The sequence below is a fragment of the Aspergillus vadensis genome (assembly GCF_003184925.1).
Source record: "Aspergillus vadensis CBS 113365 unplaced genomic scaffold BO88scaffold_2, whole genome shotgun sequence".
In the NCBI taxonomy this organism is placed as follows: Eukaryota; Fungi; Ascomycota; class Eurotiomycetes; order Eurotiales; family Aspergillaceae; genus Aspergillus; species Aspergillus vadensis.
The window spans coordinates 561900-580344 of NW_020292040.1; the positions used below are offsets into that span (position 1 = coordinate 561900).

Here is an 18445-nt window from a genome sequence, read left to right on the forward strand (position 1 = left end):
TGCCTGGATTCGTAGAGTTACCTGTTGGGGAGATTTAGTCTGCTCCTCATTGCCGCTGCTGGACTTTTTGGGTGATGGCGTCAAATTGTGCATTGCTTTGGTTCTACCTTGGCGATGGATCTCGCTAACTACCAGAGACCTGGCTCTATTGATCCATGCGAAGCAGATAAAGCGCAAACATGGTTGTCTGGTATTCTCGCTTGACAGACGCTTGTCTCGATATGCAGTAGCTTAACTATACACTGCACGTCTAGCATAGTCTTGGATAACCTATGGCCCACGCTGTCCAAAAAAAAAGGATTTTGTAATTGCTGGATCCGGAACACAAATGAGAATAGATTTACTATTAGCTACATATGAGGTAGAGTTTTCAGTAAATAGCAGGAATTGAGCAACCAAATTATGAAAGCAGTATAACTCGATCTACGCATGCGAGTCAATCTCAGAGAAGGCTATACACGCACAAATTGCCTCAACCACCTATCACCCAACAATGCTATCATCTGAGTTGCATCATCCCTCTTCTGTTTCCTAATCTCAATCGCCATGTGCCCCCATCTCACAAGACCCCCACAGTCCCTTGCAGTTCTATACAACTGATACTATTTCTGGCAACGAAGCATGACACCGTGGATGAACTTAACCGGGGTTCCATATTAGCTTCAACCCACATCACAAGCAACATAAATATAGATAAACCAACATCAAGTGACCAATCATCCAGCAAGCCAAACCCCCAGAAGTAGATTCCTCTAGTGGATCAACAAGCTAAAAACAAAGAAAAGAAAAGAACACCTCCATTACAATTCTACCGTCCAGCGGCCCGGATCCGATCCAGATCTCCTAACTATCCACCCAACCCTAGTAGCATGAACGAAAGTAAGTAGTAAACTCCCAAAATAGAAACCCCAGCCATCTTCCAATCAGAACCTCTCCTAGTATCAGATCACACACACCCACTCAAATCAGGTGTACATAGTAGCCGCCGCCATGTCCCCATCGACCCTCCCCGGCGTCTAAATGAGGGGTAAAGCATGGCATGGCATCTAAGAATAGCTTGCTTCCTTCACTCCAGACTAAACATCTGAAAAATGCATGCATGAGATCATACTATACTACCGGATAAGCGTTCTCGGGATAAACCTTCATCAATTAATAGTTCATCTTAATTTGTTTTCCAGAAATAGCCTGCATACCTTGATGCCGCTATTGCTTCAGCCTCGCTTGCCGAACATCCACTCAATAAGATCCACAACTTTGACGCTGTGCATGTAGCCGCCGGGACAACTCATTGGTATTGGATGTGTCAATGTGTCTGGTAAGGCTGGACTGGACTTGCTACGGGAATTGTAGCATATAGATTCAGTGGGCAGATTGTGGCGGGATTGAATGGATGTTAGGCGCTGGGGGGATCCGGCTGGATGGGTCGCTTTCTTTGTTGCAGGGCTTTTTGCTAAGAATAACTGTTGTGAGTTGGTTGTTGTGGGTATTAGTTGGGCTGTATAATGTGTCATGTAGAATGAGAAGTGTTTTATCTTGGGAGAGTGTGGTGGTCACGATTGGCCATTAGTTTTTTGTAGAGATCTACGGTTGCGGTTCCGGCTGTTGGATGTTAGGCCGTTTGGGTGCCTGGGAGCTGTGGTTGATACTATTATTAACTTGGAGTAAAGTCGAGATATGGCATGCAGATGGAATCTGGAGTTTAGCTAGTAGCTTGGACTTGGCTTTTTCATTCTCGGTGGGTTTGGTTCTGGCTCTCTCAGATTCCGGCGGTTAATTGATGCTCGAGCAGGTGATGCACCAGAGAGGGTTGCTAAATTTATCGCTATTGTCTTTCAACTTGTAGATCTTGGCTGTAGGATCAAAGATGTTACTGTTGTATCTTATTTATCAACGTGAGTAGTTAATATGTGGAAGGTCGACAATTAAAGCTCATGTTGAGTTCTAAGTACTTCTGGAGTAGTATTAGAATACCTAGGGTTATGTTAATAGTACTACTCCGTAGTATATATTTCGGATCCGGTTCGGTGCTGCAATAATGCAATGATGTCACCACAACAGATAACCTCATTCTAGTCCTTCTTTTTTCAAAGCTCCCAACTAGAGTCAAGCACAATGTTGTCTCTAATTTCAATTCTACACCTAATAACCCTCTTCTCTTCGAGAAGTGGTCCTGCAGCCGTATGCTGTGCCTCCGGAATTGCCCCCCGCTCATTGGCCAGCGCGGAGACCGATGCTTACCTATCGCATGCAGCTAAGGGCACCGACGACTGCGCAAAAATGCTGGCCTTTGTTTTCGCTGTCCTCCAGCCATCTGGGCTGGATATCCTTCTTCTTCATATTCTGTCGCATACCATGCGAAACAGACCGTCATGTTTCGTCTCCCGATAGTGCGCGCGTTCTTCCGCGCATCGCCCCAGCCGGCCACGGCTACCTCGCTCCTCCACTCGACCCGCATCCCCTCTCACATTCCTCGCTCCACACCTCTGATCCGACGTCTGTCATCAAGACCTCGTGGGACCTTTTCAACGGTCTTCTTGCCTTCGAGACTCCTTCCTCGTCAATCACAGTCCCGGCTTTTCTCCAAGTCCTCCCGCAGCCATGCGAAGTATAATCGATTCGAAGAACCCCAGTTTCCCAGGCTCCAGGATGGCGAGCATTTGCAGCTCTGGCTCGTGCTCATTGCCGTCGGAGGAACCTTCTATGTCTATAATCTGGAGACTGTGGAGGTGCGTTGCTCATACTCCATAGCCATATAATATATGCAAAGCTAATGTTCTTCGTCCTTAGCTGACCGGCCGCACTCGATTCAACTGTGTATCCGACGAGCTCGAGAAACAGATGGGAGACCACGAATACCATGAAATCATGAACAGAGCTGAAGGCTTGATTCTACCCCCGTGGCATCATATCTCCGAAGAAGTGACCAGAGTCTTTGAGAGGCTGATCGCTCATACACCCGTACAAGACACGAAATGGGAGGTGCACGTTATCAACGATATGTCGGAGCAGAACGCATTTGTCCTTCCGAAGTAAGGCGCTCGACTACCTCTGGAATTCATACATTACACTTTCGGGATGGTTCGGCTGATGGGTATATCCTACAGTGGAAAGGTCTTCGTGTATACTGGCATCTTGCCGGTTTGCGGAAATGCCGATGGTCTTGCGGCGGTGCTGGGCCATGAAATCGCTCATGTGCTGGCCCATCACCAGGCTGAGCGGATGAGCCATTCTGTTCCTAGTGTCATCCTGACCTATGGGCTGGTATATCTATTTGGCAGTCTCGGACATTTCGCGTCCCAGATGTTGAATTGGTCTATCAATTTGCCGAACACGCGAGTGCAGGAGGTAAGCGACTCACGGCGTATGGTTGAATAAACATAAACTAACATGTTACTAGGCTGAGGCAGACAACATCGGGCTGAGTATGACATGCTTGTCATTCATTCGGAATGTCCTACTAATGCTTGATAGTGCTGATGGCCAAGGCTTGTTACAACCCTCGTGCCGTAGTTGACTTGTAAGTAAACACTCTCTCAATCTACATATGTCCTTGTTCTTTAAGCTAAAAAGTCTCAGCTGGGACCACATGCACAAGACTGAAAGAGTTCGTGTGCCTGAGTTCATGTCAACACATCCATCGGTGAGATAGTCCAATAACCCAACCCACTGGACGATGTAACTAACGACGTCAAAGCATTTCAACCGCATGCAATCAATGAGCGACAGGTAATATACCAGATTCTTCAGTCCCCCTTTCAGCCATGCTAACAAAACCACAGGCTATACAAAGCCGAATCCCTCTACGAAAATAGCGGATGCCATATGGTCAGAGGCTACAGTAAGCGCCCAACCAACCCACGAAATTCAAGCTACAACACTAACAACATCTCCAATCCAGTCCCCGATTTCACCGACGCAATCGACCACTACGCAGGCCCTCAGGAGAGAGCCCCACCTATCAGAAGCCATCATCCGAGAAGTGGTCATCATGGCAGAGGCCATCGTGAACAAATCCAGCCTGTTGATAGCTCTGACGGCGAATACTTCCTTTGAAAGCACCTCGGGGTATACTAAGTGTATTACTATGATGATTTCCTGTCCTTAGATCCTTTCATTCTGATACTGTCGATCGGATCCGCACAAGGCATAGCGTGATATGAGCGATTTAGCATGCATCTATATACCTATCTCACGGTCTGTCGAGCATATACGATATCTGGCAGATCGCGATAACTTTTCTCGGGATACTCCACTCTGCTTGCATCAATTTTCCATGAGAACTCTTTAGCTTTGAGTCATGCCATGTATCAAATACTAGCTCCTAAACAAATCCTGATAACGAAGCCCCTGTAAGACGGTCAGTCGGAGCCACAGCGCCGTCTACGCTTGATCGGCGAGTCGGGCGCAGTGAACCACCGACGCTAAAACAGTCCTACTTTGTATATAGATCCTTACCTACCTACCTACCCATAGACCAGCCATACGATACTTTAGTTTTTCTATCATTTACATGTCTACTCATTTATATCTACATCTACATCTACAATAAACTCACCTGGAAACCCCCCAAACCATGTCCAACCGCGTCCTAATCGCCGGCGGCGGCCTCGGCGGCCTGGCCCTAGCCCAAGGCCTCCGCAAGCACAACATCCCATTCATCGTCTTCGAACGAGACGCAAAGCAAGATTTCCGCGCCCAAGGCTACAGACTACGCGTCATGCAAGAGAATCTCCGCACCCTCCTCGTCCCCGAAATATGGTCCCTATTCGAGAAAACCGCTGCCTTGGACGACGGTTTCCCAGGCGTAGGTGTCCGACTCGACGCACTGACTGGAGAACCCCTTCCCGCTGGTAGTGGTGGTCCGCCGCTGGGGATCCACGGGGCCAGACCGTACACTGTGGATCGGGGGACGATGCGCGAGGTCCTTCTGCAGGGACTTGGGGAGGAGAATGTGCAGTTCGGAAAGCGGTTCGAGCGGTATGAAGTGAGGCATGATTGTGTAGTTGCGTATTTCGCAGATGGGAGTTCCGCGACGGGAGAGTTGCTCGTTGGTGCGGATGGAGCGAGGTCGCGGGTTAGGAGGCAGCTTGTGCCGGGGTATCCGTTTGTGGATACGGGGATGAGGATGATTTATGGGAAGACGGGGATCACGGGGGATGTGGAGGGGCGGTTGAATGAGTTGGCGAGGAGGGGGATGTCGCTGGCGAAGGATTTGAGGGAGGAGGCGCCGAAGACGTTGTTGTTTGAGCCGATGAGGATGCCGAGGGGTGATGTTGGAGGGATGATTAAGTTGCCGGAGGATTATTTGTATTGGGTGTTGCTGGTTCATCGGGATTTTGTGAGTATGGAGGATGAGAAGGTTCTCAGGTTGAACGGGGAGGAGTCGGCGAGGTTGTCGCTGGAGTTGTCGAGAGATTGGCATCCGTCGGTGAGGGTTTTGCTGGAGGAGCAGGATGTTGAGCAGACTGCAACGCTGAGGATGGCGTCTGTGAGGCCGGATTTGCCGGCTTGGGAGACGGATTCGAGGGTCACGCTGCTTGGGGATGCGGTTCATGTTATGCCGCCGACGGGTGGGCAGGGGGTGAATACGGCGTTGAGGGATGCGGCGGTGCTGGTTGAGAGGATTGTGGAGGCGAAGGAGGTGGGTGGAGGGGATGTCGTTGCCAGGTATGAGGAGGAGATGAGGCAGTATGCGCGGGAAAGAGTCGGGTTGAGTTGGCAGGGCGGGTATAAAGCGTTTAATTTGAGGCCGTTGGAGGAGTGTGAGAGTGTTGAGTTGTTATAACTTGAATCTTGCTTGAAATGATGTTATGGAGTGCTTGTTGGGTGGTGCGGAGGGTGAGAGGTTAGTTATCCTGTGGAAATGTTGGAGAGGCGTGCGGAGTAAGTCTGGTGAGAGGGAAATAACATGGGGGTGCGTGGTTTGCTAAGAGCCCAGAAGCCTGAGCTATACCTAATACGGACTAGCGCTTAAGAATATCTACTTATGTTGAGAATATCTTAGCTATCTTCCCATCTGCTTCCAGTGGCTAGCGATATATCACTTAGCTCAAGAGAGATTCAACAAGTTATCATGAGTGCCACCAATTCACACAGTTCAGATTCCATTCAATCATATGTCTATAGCCTGGAGCTTCGTGAATGCTAATCTTCGAATTTAATAGACCTGTTGTGACGCTAAGCTTACCAATTTAGTTGCCAATATTTGATGAATAGTGACGATCTATCAAGTTAGAAGATATTAAATATCTTTATGATAGGGAATATGCCACTTCACCACGTTCTTGGTTGCCCATATATATCTGCCTCTGCCTCTATTCTTCAACTTGAACCCTTACATCTTCCCTACAAGCACCGACCCCTATTATATAGAAGAGATTTGTCTGGGACATATCTCTCCATTGCTCTCAGTATATACAAAATATTGTCTTGGTTTACTTGGTAGAGCATTGACAGACCCTCATAGTTCTTTCATTATACCTCGAACTCTGAGTGTTAAAACAACTAGCTTCAATCCTGATTGAGCTACGAAAGTCTTAGAGAACGACCAAGCATCGCCGTAGGCGACGAAGGATTTGTTCTGGCAGGAAGGCATCTCATTGATGAAGGCTTAACGACGCTAAAGAGAGAATGTTTACCATAGGCGAGATCGGACCTGTACAATCGTGGTTGACTAAACCAACGGTCTGCAAAACCTAGCGACGAACCTTCAAACAGCCATCAAAATTTCTCTTGCCTCTGATGGTGATTACGAATCATTTTGAAGTTCTTGCAATACGCCGAAAAGTAGATAAAGACAGTATTGCAGTCTTAATGGCGGAGCTATTAGACTTCCTTAGTTGGATCTATGGAATTGTGAAGAATTCGTTATACCATCGCAAAATGGGGAGGGATCACAATAAGGGGGTTCACTTTCCCATACATCGGCCCGTCTCTATCGGAATGCGTTCAAAAGTCCAATCCAGTATACTTGATGCATTCTCCTTGACGCGATCATCCAATCATCACGTTGAAGCCATTCAATAGCAGTAATATACTCCCCAAACCTCTTCATTTCCCAAACAGGTTCTTCTATCCATCTAAGTGAAGAACAATACCAAACACGGGATGTCTAGGTCTGGGAGGCCTGGCTACTCAGGAAGATTCCTGATGACGTGCTGAGTGTTGATAACAGAGTAGAAGGGGTTTTCCAGAGTCACTCGACGGTCGTGTTATTAACAGTGCCCATAGAGGTGTGGACTATGCTCCTTCAATATTCAGGATACAAGTTCGTTTCTCTCGTCACCTCAAAAAACGCGCTTTTGAAGAATGAGGAGCTACCTCATCGAGAATCAACCTCTATCCCCAAGAAAGCCTATTAGATGAGGGATCGGGCCGGCTACAGCCATAAGGCCTTGGGGAGCTTGCGACGTCTTTATTCGTACTTCATATATTTGCTCGCTTTGACGCCTTGGGACGTTGAAGTCTTGTCGTTTACCTAGCTTTTAGCTAATAAAAATTGCGGTTTCAACAAGGGTCAGATGGGCTCTACAAGCTCTTAGCGTATCCTCGTGACTTCAGGAAATGTATTTGCCGTCATACCTGCAAGGCATTTTGGCATTCGTTTCGTGCTGTAATACCAATGCCCTCGCGCTATACTAAAATAGTCGGGATAGCCTCTGGGCCCGGAATAAAGCATGGCCGCTGAGACGGCCAGTTCCCGTGAAGTAAGGTATCACGCTCACTTATCGACTCTTTGAAAGCCAATAATGGCGATCCAATTAATGCTGTTTTGGTTGATGCACGTTTCTTTTGAAATGCGTCTCAAAAGCAAGCTCTGGCATACCGGATGTATTTCCCTAAACGCGATCATCCAAGCATAACGTTGAAGCCATTGAAGGGCGGTACTTCACTCCCAAGCCTTCTTACCTCCGAAAGCATTCTTCTGAAGGATAATATCGATGAAAGGGATGTCGAGGCCTGGGAGGCCTGTGTACTTGGGAGTATCACCGATGACGTGCTGAGCGGGATATAAGAGTCGAAGCAGCATTAACTGTATCTATATAGTTTCCTCAGCTACTTCTGGAAGGTCTTTGTGACTATGAAAAAGGCTAGCACCGCAGGCTACCACCGAGATTGATGCATATATTAGGTGTCCAAGCTAAGCCATCTGGGATGCTGTATGATCTCGCAATTTAGGAAGGGCAGATATACGCAGGGAATACTAGTATAGGCAAGCGGTCTAAAATCGGAACAGATATCAGTTCTCACTCTTTAAGTATGGTAGTTAGTATCGACCATTTTGGAGGTAGTCCAGAACTGTCACACCTATTCTAAGATAAGAAGCATTATCCATTGGCTGAACAAAAGATTACGGCACGCTGAAGAGACTATACCTTAAACCGGTCATTCAGAATATTACCACGCAGTAGAGAAGGTTTCATCGCTAGAGCTAGACAAGTTGAGTTAATTGTACATAGCTAAGAACAATGTGAAGAGGTGGCTTCTCTCCTTAATCCAAATATGCATCTCCTGGCCATCGCCAAGCCGTGATACCTGAGACGATAAGCCAGACATGCAAGTAATTGTAGTACGAGTATGAGCGGCTCTGCTGAGAAACGCATCATTGCAGTGTATCACGTCAATTGCTAACAATATGAACACCCTGAGCAGCAACCTAACATATCCACTGCTTAAAAACGCAAACATATCGAAAGTCCTTCCTTTGCGCCGTTAACCAACAATACAGTCACTTTCCTTCCGGGCACGGTTTCCAAAACCCAAGAGCTACTGCGACAGGGCAGGAATCATCCGACAAGTCACCATATCCATTATTCTCCCATGTACAGAATGACAGCAGCTTGAGAGATCCTCTGGAGGGACCCCTGTACGGATTAAAGATTTTTCTACTGACGAATCCATTCGTGTTGTAGCAGCTCAGCCGCAGGCTTCCGGGACTCTATATCGATTTCGAGCATGCCCTTGGTGAAATTCAACAAAGATGGGAATTTCAACTTCGGGCATATTGATAGGTTTCAAAAATGGTATCGTCGTGCCAATAACCAGACGTTCAAGGCTGGTGGGCTTCAGGTTAGGAATTCGGAGAAGAGTTGGATAACAGGCGAATCAGAAAGATTATCAGAATGTTAACGGGGTTTATGAGACCCTACCTTGCTTATCGAAGAAGTGTGCTGCGCGGTTCCGTCTTTCTATAAATTGAGGCGGAAATTGGCCAAGGATTTCAATAATCCTCGCTAGATGGTCATCTTCAGCCATCTATGTTCAATATGAAGATCCTTTTCTAGAGAAGAGAATTATCCCTCGCACAAGCTCCATAACCTGTTATGGTGCATGAGTCAAATCATACTGTACTATGTTGTAAAGGTTTCTTGAAAATAATGTTTTTACAAGGCACCCTAGGCTCCAGATATCCATGATGGTATTCCAAGAGGCGTCTATTGTCACCTCAGGAGCCCTCATGGCTGGTAACTAAATCGAATCTGGTAAATGATGTTCTCTCCACAACACTATATAATCATAATAAATTTCATGGGTGAAGAAAGCTGAGTATATTACTTACCAACACCGAAATCGATTAACCTGATGTGGGGACATCTTGTTTCCGATACTAGCGATGTCGGGATGACCTCTCGGAGAGGCGTTATGACACCACGCTGAGAGTCAGTCCGTGCAGGAACTTCTGATAGATAGTGGGAAATAGTCCTGTTTGAATTCTCTAGCTCGAGGAGTATATTTGTTGGCTCCAAATCTCTATCAAGAAGAGAGATGTCAGTTTTACAATATTGGATTATCCATAAAATTCGCCATACCAGTATGAATAATACCACACTCTCGATGCAAAATAAATCAAGCGCTAGAAGAAGCTGTCGCGTGATCGTTTTTACGCCCTCGCAGGTATCTACATCATTGGTCTATTCAATATTATGATAGTTTCCAATGCAAGCAGACATGCATCGCCAGCAAGTAGTTAATGGTTACTGCGCATTCGAGTTCTTCGCCCTCTCTGAATCTAACATTCTTTCAATCAGAGCTTGAAAACATTACATTCCTGCTATTATAACCATTGTTATCGACCCACCATGTCCTTCTTTCCCCAGTCATCCATTTCCCCGAATTCTCCGCCTTCGCCGCATCCATAGTCCGAAGAACCGCGAGATAATAAGCTTCAATATCGCCTGTTGCATTTCTAAATGCCCCTTTATGGGGCTCTTTTACCTTCGATGCCATATCTTTCACAGTGGCTTTTTTTTTTATCATGAACGTAATGCAGGAGCATGCGAGCCACGGCCAATGCATTCATGTTGCGGAGATGTGGGGTTTTGTCTTGAGTATGCGTTTCTAGGTCCTTGGAGAGCTGGTACTTCTCATATGCCATTTGAAGTGAAGAAAATCCATTGGTGATACTACCGTCGAAGTTGCTGAGGCGGGCGTGGGTTCTCTGGACCTAAACTAGGAGGTTGTTGTGGTCGGGTTGAATGGCGGTGGCTTGGGGACTTGCTTGGGCTGGGGAGGAGTGGAGGAGGGTGCATAGGGATATCAGAAAAGAAGATAGGTTGATAGAGTGAATAGTGAGGGAGTTCATTATGTGGGAAGTTCTGGAGGTGATAGATAGTAGTCCGTACTTTTGGAAGGCTGAATAGAGAGATGAAATATCTAGTGGTAGGGTTGGTAGTATAAGAAGACTGTTTTAAATGTCCGAGTATATGGACTGCTGCGCATCATCACCGTGATTGACAGGGCTTGTTTACATACATATTGATGATGTTTACTATCTACTCGGCAGGTTATCTGCTTGCAATGTTGTCCACGAATTTCAGCTCAGCTATGTCTATCCTGTCATTCGGGATGCAGCGAAGATTGGGGTAAGGTTATGAAGGAAACGGTTCTGAGGTGAATAATGCTTATTATTAAATGCTTGCTTGCAGTGGAGACCTTTTCCTTCGTGAAACGAGCAGGAGCTAGCATCAGTCCTTGTCAGGATGCTCCGCATCAGCGTTGAAAGGGTAGAGGGTAGGAGACAAGGTTAGCTAATAGGTGACATTGTTTTCCTGTCTTTGTATGGCCTCTTACGATATTGCTTTGATCCAAGGAACAGCCACTATAGTAACAGATGTGAGACCTTGCAAGACGGGAGTGTTGGAAACTCATTGGAATACCCTTTGATCCCAAAAAGCACCTGGAGAATGATTCCGCACTCAAATAATAGAAAGCACAATTCCAAGAGGCTGGAGAGCATGCGCCCTGCATGATGTTCATCACCGCCCCGGAGGACTTCAATTGATACCCTCACTGCATCTCTGCTCGCTTTCTTTCTGGCCCGCTTGTTGAACTCAATAGCGAGAGATCCCCTACATTGAGCAATAGACATTGAAGCCTAATTGCGAGCAGGGGGAGAGATGTGTTTGTGTATGGGATCGGGGCAGATCTGTGTGATGGTTTATATCATGGGTTAAGATGCCACAGACAGTATATTAACATGATGTGAGGTAGAAATAGAATATCTGCTGAGCACAGAAGTAGTGTTGTTGTTGTAATGATTTGCTCTCTAAGCAGACAAGAGAGCCCCTCCAGGTGCAAACCAAACAAACAACCGCCGCCAGACCGTCTCGAAGCTCCGTCGAAAATTCCCAGAACAGCTTCAGGACAGCGTCGTGGCAGTGTCCCCCATCTTTACTTTTCTTAATTCTTCCCGGAACTTCAGTGGAAGGATTTTGTCATCATGTCGCTGTCTATGCCTGGCCCCTCCCAGGCTGGTCTCTTCAAGCCTGGGTATCAGAGGTGAGCGAAGCAAATCCCCCCCGTGGTGGAATGTCCCGCCCCTCAGGGCCCTGAGCATGGCGGGAGTTTCATATCAGGCACCGCCAATCCATGGCAATCCGGCGATGATTTGAATTATTGACTAACATCCTGTTCTTCATAGTCATGATGCCGAAGACGGTGCGGTTATCCGCAACATCGAAGCCTGCCAGGCTATCGCCCAGACCGTGCTCACGTCGCTGGGCCCGTACGGTCGCAACAAGATCGTGATCAACCACCTGCAGAAGATGATCCTCACTTCGGATGCCGCTACGATTCTGCGCGAGTTGGATGTTGTGCACCCCGCTGCCAAGTTGCTCGTGATGGCCAGTCAACAGCAGGATGCGGAGATGGGTGACGGTACCAACATGGTCATCATCCTGGCGGGAGAGTTGCTGAAGAAGGCCGAGGAATTGTTGCGGATGGGTTTGAAGACAAGTGATATCACGCAGGGTTATGAGAAGGCTCAGAACTTCGCTCTTCAGGTGCTGGAAGGTGGGTTGTTCTCGGGTCATGCGTTCTATACTACGTTCAGGGGCTACCGGTCCATTGGCTATCCTGATCGCTTCTCCCGCACTTGCTAACCTATGGATTCATCTCTAGGCCTCGAGGTTGATCGCCTGCAGGATCTTCGCTCCCAGACCGAATTGAGCAAGGCTCTCCGTACCGTTGTCGCCAGCAAGCAGTCTGGAACCGAAGACATCCTGGCCTCCTTGGTTGCCGAGGCCGTCCTCGCCGTCCTCCCCAAGAACCCCGTCAACTTTAACGTCGATAACGTCCGCGTTGTGAAGATCATGGGTGGTAGCTTGGAACAGTCCCGTGTTGTCAAGGGTATGGTCCTTGGTCGTGAGCCCGATGGTGTGGTCAAGAAGGCACAGAAGGCCAAGGTCGGTGTCTTCAGCTGCCCCATTGACATCTCTCAGACCGAGACCAAGGGTACTGTGCTCCTGAAGAACGCGCAGGAGATGTTGGACTTCTCGAAGGGTGAGGAGGAGCGTCTGGAGGCGGCCATCAAGGAGCTGTACGACTCCGGCCTTCGTGTCCTTGTTTGCGGTTCCACGATCGGTGATCTCGCCATGCACTACCTGAACCGTTTCAACATTCTGGTCATCAAGATCTTGTCCAAGTTCGAGCTGCGCCGTCTCTGCCGCGTGGTCGGTGCTACTCCTCTCGCTCGTCTGGGTGCTCCTATGCCCGATGAGATGGGTTCTATCGACGTCGTCGAGACCACTGAGATTGGCGGAGACCGTGTCACCGTTTTCCGTCAAGAAGATTCCAACGCTGTTACTCGCACATCTACCATCGTCCTGCGCGGTGCCACCCAGAACCACCTGGACGATGTCGAGCGTGCCATTGACGACGGTGTCAACGCCGTCAAGGCCATCACTAAGGACCCCCGTCTGGTTCCTGGCGCCGGTGCTACCGAGATTCAGCTTGTGGAGAAGATCTCTGCGTTCGCCGATCGCACCCCCGGATTGCCCCAGCACGCTATCCGCAAGTACGCTGAAGCTTTCGAGGTGATCCCTCGTACTCTGGCGGAGTCCGCTGGCTTGGACGCTACTGAGGTTCTCTCTCGTCTCTACACCGCCCACCACCACACGAGCGCCAACGGCGAATCGTCAGAGGAGTCGGAGGAAGAAGGCAGTTCCGAGGAGGAGCCTTACTGGACTACTGGTGTCGATCTGGAGGTGGGACCTTCTTCGACTGGCACTCTTGACACTGTGGATGAGGGTATTCTGGACTTGCTGGCATCTAAGAGCTGGGCCATTAGACTCGCGAGTGAGTCCGCCCGGACAGTCCTCAGTGTCGACCAGATCATCGTTGCTCGACAGGCGGGTGGACCCAAGCCCCCGGGTCCCAACCCCAACTGGGATGAGGATTAAATTTGAGGCGTTGGAGAGCGGTATATTCAATGTGGTCTAAAACTCAAAATGTGATATAGACACGATAATCATGAACGTCAACTAACCCGGCATGTCCGGGAGTGTATAATGCTTTGTGTGGTAGTAGTGATAGTAATATTGGCCGTGTGGATACTATGGACGGTAACCCAAATTAGATTATGAAATGGCAGTAGATGATTGTAATCATGTGTAGATCTTCCATAACAACGATCATCATAGCAAGAGCGTATACTTGTATAAGCAGCAGCACCGATAGGCGGGCGGTCAGTCATATCACGTGACGTGACTGGATTTTCCGGGCCGACGCTCGACTTTCTTTTCCCGCAAAGGCCTTCTTCGAGCAATTTGATATCTCGAGCAGCTTCAATTCCTTGGTCACCCTCGCCTCACGGTCCTACGTCTCTCCCTGTTTCCGTTCCGTTCGTCCTCACCTTCCGTCCATCATGTCCGTTTCCGCCCAGGCCGCAGCTCGCTGCTGCAGACAGATCGTCCGCCCTACCGCTTCTCTGCGCCTTGCTCCCACGACATACCTGTCCCAGCGCACACTCAGCCGGAGATGGCAATCCACTGAGGCGGAGGCTGCTGCTGCTCCTGCCAACCCCAAGATCACCCAGATTGTCGACCAGATCAGCCAATTGACCCTGTTGGAGACCGCCGACCTCGTCTCCACCCTGAAGGTGCGTTGTTTTGCTCCCCCGGACCTGTGTCGCAAACTCCGCATCGTGCCTATTTCAGGCTGTATCCCATCCAGCGTGGTGGATTGACACTCATCGGATCACATTGAGCTCGATACTGACATGCACGTCGTCATTTTAGACCCGCCTGAACATCCCCGACCTCCCCGTTGGCGGTTTCGCCATGGGCGCTGCTCCCGCCGCTCCCGCCGCTGCTGAGGAAGAGGAGGCTGCTCCCGCCCAGCAGGAGAAGACCCTGTTCAACCTGAAGCTCGAATCCGTCGACGCCTCCTCCAAGGCTAAGGTCATCAAGGAGATCAAGACCCTCCTCGGCCTGTCCCTGGTCGACAGCAAGAAGTTCGTCGAGTCCGTTCCCAAGGTCCTGAAGGAGTCTGTGCCCAAGGAGGAGGCCGAGAAGATCGTGGAGACCCTCAAGGCCGTTGGCGCCAAGGCCACTATGGACTAAATTGGGACCTATATATTACTCTCTGCTTTCGGGGACTTTTTTTAATGCCACCGGGTCACCCTAAGCTTTCGTCTTTCCACAACCCCTCCTCCGTTCCGAGCGGATGAGCGGAGAGGGGGAAAAGGGAAGAGGGAGAGGCTACCTGTGGATGGTCTGGACGTTGTGATTGGACTGCATCTCATCATGCTGGAGTTTTGTCTCGCACCACCCTTTTTTCTCTATTCCGTCATGTATTGTCTGTGTGTTTTTATCCTATCTCTTTTCTTTTCTCCGTCATATATCTCTTAAGACTGTTCTGATATAAACCGGAAAGCGGGAAAAAGGCGGCGAGTGTACATTATTAACGCATTGAATGGACAATGTTGAAACAAGCTGGATGCAGGGACTGGCCTAGAGGCGGCACGAGAAACGTCATGGACCCTAGGTGGTAGTAGATATACATCAGGACGGTCGGTTTTTGTGGAGAGCTTACCACCTCTCATGTTCCGTAGCTCTAATTTCTTTCATAAAACCCAGGTCATCCCTCTGAGCCATATCAAACAATTAAATTGTTACAACAACCATCATTACTGATTGCAGTAAAACTACCCAGCGGGCCAGGAACGAACCATGAGAATTTCCCTGCGGAGCCACGGCGCGCGCCCGACTTTGGCTCCGCCCGGCGAACTGCAGCCTTTATACCAGCGTGACTTACACCTTCTATAATGCCATTTCTTTTCCCATTTTAGCAGTAATAGGTGCAGTTAAGTTTGTCGTAATTGTTATTCTTACGGTTTTTATCAGTACTGCTTTGCTAGTAGTAGCTGTACTTCGAGTTTGAATGATGTAAGTTTGATTCTATATATCTGAACTTACTACAGGAGTGGTGCTATGATCATAAATACTAGTAAGTACTATTACTACCAATATCTACAAATTGATAGTACTACCAGCACCAGTAGTAGGCATGGCGTACAACGAGCGTGGCAATTAATAGTGGAGATAGAAATCACATAGTACCACTATGATCATCGTGGTGTAGTTAATAGAACATATTCTGTTGCCCTACTACCTGTTCAGATGATAGGTTTCCACGATACTAGTATTACAAATTCAAAATTCAGTTAAACACGATTACTAACAGGGGAGAGATGGGCATAGACAACATTTGGACGTCTTTATATACTAGTACTATGAATAGACCTTGGTATCTCTTTACAGCAATGACTGGTGACATGTATAGTTTCCTGTCTATTCCTTGCATCAACATGAATATCAACTAACAGCCTGCATCTCTTTCACTCGAGTGCCCTATCCAAACTCCGTATCTCATCAATATAACCTGTTAACCGTATCATATATAACCTTTCATAGCCATCTTTCCAGAAGCCAGATTCGAGAGAAGATATCATGGAAGAAAATAGGAATCATGATTTGCAAGCGGGCGAGGAGAGAGAGAGGAAGAAACACTGGAGGGGGGAAGAAAAGAAAAGAAGGGACAAGAAGCAGATCAAACCAATCCGTAAGATTCCCGACCAGCGCTGCGTTCACTCATTCATCCGTACCATATCCAATCTCGCTGACATGTCACCTCCGCCGACCCTTGCCTTTCCCCTTTCCCCTGGTCTTGAGTTCGACGAATCCTAATTCCTTAAGACCCTCTGTGAGACGTGATGAGTCTCGCATCCCGGGAAAGTCTTTGGCAGGGTAGACGCGAAACGGATCGGACCATACTTCAGCAAGAACGGGCATCGATTGACCCGTGTCCTCAACGAGGCCCCAATTCATAAGCCGGAACTGTAAGCGGTACAGTCCAGCTGTACGTACGGAGAGATCAGAGAATATGAAGAATGCTGCGGGCTGTTGGGCTCCCTTAGAGGCTGATGGAGCAAGTTGGACTCTTCGTTCCGGTAGGTGATAATCAAATGTTGATGGATGATTTGGGGCAGTTGCTGGATCAGGATCTTCATCGACAAAGAACGGCGAGACAAATGCTTTGCCCGAAAGCAACGGTGTAGATTGGCCGGGAGCAGTTCCGAGACGGTCCTCTCGAAGGGCACTATCACCATCCATGTCGGACGAAATCGATCCTCGCGTTTCGGGAACCAGGAAGCAGCCAACGGTAAAGCGCGGATCTTGGAGGATATCGATATCATCTGATGTGCTGGGGTCAAAGTCCGTTAATAGCAGCTGCAAAATTGAAGGTGGGTCTACAGGGCGACGGTCTCGGTCTCCGGCACCACAAGCCCGGGCTGCAAGAGGCTGTTGTCGAATGAAGAGGTGATAGCGTGATGTAGTGGAGGTTCTTCGTGGCGGAGGTGATGGAGTAGGAGAATGGTGAAGCAACCGTTCAAACCCAGAAGGCATACTGGACGTGGTGTGTCGCTGATGCTGTTGTGCCTGGGGTTTTATGGGTGGTGCAAGCGCAGGATACATTGCTGAGCTCTCCTCAGAGTGAACGGGGCTTGGAAAGGTCGCCGAGCTGCTACTATACCTGTATAAGTCCCATTAGCACAATGGTTCTCAAGGGAGTTACGAAGCACCACAGCTCGAGGTGAAATAGCGGGAGTATGCACATTTGACCACGATCATGGTATCATAACTCCAAGCAGATAAGACTAGGGCCTTTTGATGAAGAAAGAAAGGGGTTTATACTGAGACTCCACATCATTTGTCCGCGTCCCGGAAATAGAACCAATAGAACCGCGACTGTAACTGGGGGAATCCTGATATGGGCTAGAGACAGAGGTTGAAGCGGAGGCATACTCCGCGCTTCTCATGGCATTTGACCTTTGGGCCCCATACTGAGGAAAGACACTATGATTGGCAACCGGTATTGGCGAAGGGTTAAATTTGGGGTCTGCGAGGCTGTCCCAAGTTCTGCCGTGATAGGGAGCCCTGGAGTTTGATGCGGGATGCATATAAGTCGGAGCGTAGCCCTGATTGTCAGGATAGAGGAAGCGTGGGGGATCTTCCAGAGTGTGGAATCGATTTGGCATCGTCAACATCTGGTGATCGTCACCAGCGGCGTAGGATCTTGCATCCGACGGTTGACCACTGGATGCGGGATACATCCATTGCGGTAGCGGGGTTCGAGACATCTATGCAATTTGTGCGGACGTTTGGGGGTCTGTACAATTCTTTTTTCCTTCTAGGACCTGCTCTCGCTGTAGAGTGCCAAAAGCTGATCTCCCGTTGTGTTCGCGGGCTAGGCATCCACAATAGGGAACGCCAAAATGGTCAAGCAAGGTTTGGTCAACCTAGAAGAAAAGGTGGAATGAGGCCCGATATGGGAAGAACAATCGACAGGGGTCAGAAGCCCGCTGGGACAAATTGGCCATGTACTACGTAACGGTATACCCAGCGCCAAAGATTTTCCAGAGGTCACAGATTAACTGTGTGCGGTAGGTTTCAAGATGTTTCCTTTAAGGCCAAAGGTGCAAATAACATGACCTGACGTGGGCGGTTGTTCCAACCTACCGAAGTAGCTGGCTGAGGTGATATGCATATGTTAGCTCTCTTTGGTGATTTTCAAAGGCAGACCACAAAGCAATTGTCTGAGGAGGGTCCCGAAGCACGGAAAAAGGTAGTCAAGACGAAGGAGGAAAAAGAAAAGGGGACTG

The 18445-nt window shown here is 48.6% G+C and overlaps 6 protein-coding genes across 6 annotated transcripts; 4 read left to right on the plus strand and 2 right to left on the minus strand.

The window, feature by feature from the left end:
• Positions 1–2307: 2307 nt before the first annotated feature.
• Positions 2308–4350, plus strand: BO88DRAFT_356823 (M48 family metallopeptidase). The gene is made up of 9 exons (XM_025703742.1): positions 2308–2729; positions 2791–3032; positions 3108–3348; positions 3401–3425; positions 3475–3520; positions 3580–3643; positions 3698–3729; positions 3783–3841; positions 3902–4350. Exons 1-9 carry the CDS (start codon positions 2373–2375, stop codon positions 4054–4056), a joined length of 1221 nt encoding a protein of 406 aa, XP_025567170.1. The 5' UTR covers positions 2308–2372; the 3' UTR covers positions 4057–4350.
• Positions 4310–5853, plus strand: BO88DRAFT_400998 (FAD-dependent oxidoreductase). The gene has a single exon (XM_025705730.1). The coding sequence runs from the start codon at positions 4577–4579 to the stop codon at positions 5786–5788; it is 1212 nt and encodes a 403-aa protein (XP_025567171.1). The 5' UTR covers positions 4310–4576; the 3' UTR covers positions 5789–5853.
• A 3035-nt stretch (positions 5854–8888) lies between these two features.
• BO88DRAFT_421768 (uncharacterized protein) lies at positions 8889–9810 on the minus strand (the record flags this gene model as incomplete). Its single annotated transcript, XM_025708542.1, has 5 exons — positions 8889–8963; positions 8998–9066; positions 9148–9248; positions 9563–9753; positions 9782–9810. The coding sequence occupies 5 exons, from the start codon at positions 9808–9810 to the stop codon at positions 8889–8891; spliced, it is 465 nt and encodes a 154-aa protein (XP_025567172.1).
• Positions 9811–11665: 1855 nt separating this feature from the next.
• Positions 11666–13843, plus strand: BO88DRAFT_401000 (chaperonin-containing T-complex subunit CCT8). The gene is made up of 2 exons (XM_025705731.1): positions 11666–12294; positions 12403–13843. Exons 1-2 carry the CDS (start codon positions 12048–12050, stop codon positions 13680–13682), a joined length of 1527 nt encoding a protein of 508 aa, XP_025567173.1. The 5' UTR covers positions 11666–12047; the 3' UTR covers positions 13683–13843.
• A 194-nt stretch (positions 13844–14037) lies between these two features.
• On the plus strand, positions 14038–14985 carry BO88DRAFT_93632 (mitochondrial 54S ribosomal protein bL12m). Its single transcript, XM_025713274.1, has 2 exons — positions 14038–14380; positions 14520–14985. Exons 1-2 carry the CDS (start codon positions 14147–14149, stop codon positions 14841–14843), a joined length of 558 nt encoding a protein of 185 aa, XP_025567174.1. The 5' UTR covers positions 14038–14146; the 3' UTR covers positions 14844–14985.
• Positions 14986–16257: 1272 nt separating this feature from the next.
• Positions 16258–18297, minus strand: BO88DRAFT_93648 (velvet factor family protein). The gene is made up of 2 exons (XM_025713275.1): positions 17478–18297; positions 16258–17316 (listed from the first exon to the last, which is right to left on the minus strand). Exons 1-2 carry the CDS (start codon positions 17921–17923, stop codon positions 16410–16412), a joined length of 1353 nt encoding a protein of 450 aa, XP_025567175.1. The 5' UTR covers positions 17924–18297; the 3' UTR covers positions 16258–16409.
• Positions 18298–18445: the final 148 nt, after the last annotated feature.

Bases quoted from the DNA above. Each gene is read 5' to 3' on its own strand.
- BO88DRAFT_401000 (XM_025705731.1), top strand. From the start codon at position 12,048: ATGATCCTCACTTCGGATGCCGCTACGATTCTGCGCGAGTTGGATGTT. The intron at 12,295-12,402 runs GTGGGTTGTTCT...ATTCATCTCTAG, and splicing joins CGCTCTTCAGGTGCTGGAAG to GCCTCGAGGTTGATCGCCTG.
- BO88DRAFT_93648 (XM_025713275.1), bottom strand. From the start codon at position 17,923: ATGTCTCGAACCCCGCTACCGCAATGGATGTATCCCGCATCCAGTGGT. The intron at 17,317-17,477 runs GTATAAACCCCT...GGACTTATACAG, and splicing joins ACAAATGATGTGGAGTCTCA to GTATAGTAGCAGCTCGGCGA.
- BO88DRAFT_93632 (XM_025713274.1), top strand. From the start codon at position 14,147: ATGTCCGTTTCCGCCCAGGCCGCAGCTCGCTGCTGCAGACAGATCGTC. The intron at 14,381-14,519 runs GTGCGTTGTTTT...TCGTCATTTTAG, and splicing joins ACCTCGTCTCCACCCTGAAG to ACCCGCCTGAACATCCCCGA.
- BO88DRAFT_356823 (XM_025703742.1), top strand. From the start codon at position 2,373: ATGTTTCGTCTCCCGATAGTGCGCGCGTTCTTCCGCGCATCGCCCCAG. The intron at 3,521-3,579 runs GTAAGTAAACAC...AAAAAGTCTCAG, and splicing joins CCTCGTGCCGTAGTTGACTT to CTGGGACCACATGCACAAGA. The intron at 3,644-3,697 runs GTGAGATAGTCC...ACGACGTCAAAG, and splicing joins TCATGTCAACACATCCATCG to CATTTCAACCGCATGCAATC.
- BO88DRAFT_400998 (XM_025705730.1), top strand. From the start codon at position 4,577: ATGTCCAACCGCGTCCTAATCGCCGGCGGCGGCCTCGGCGGCCTGGCC.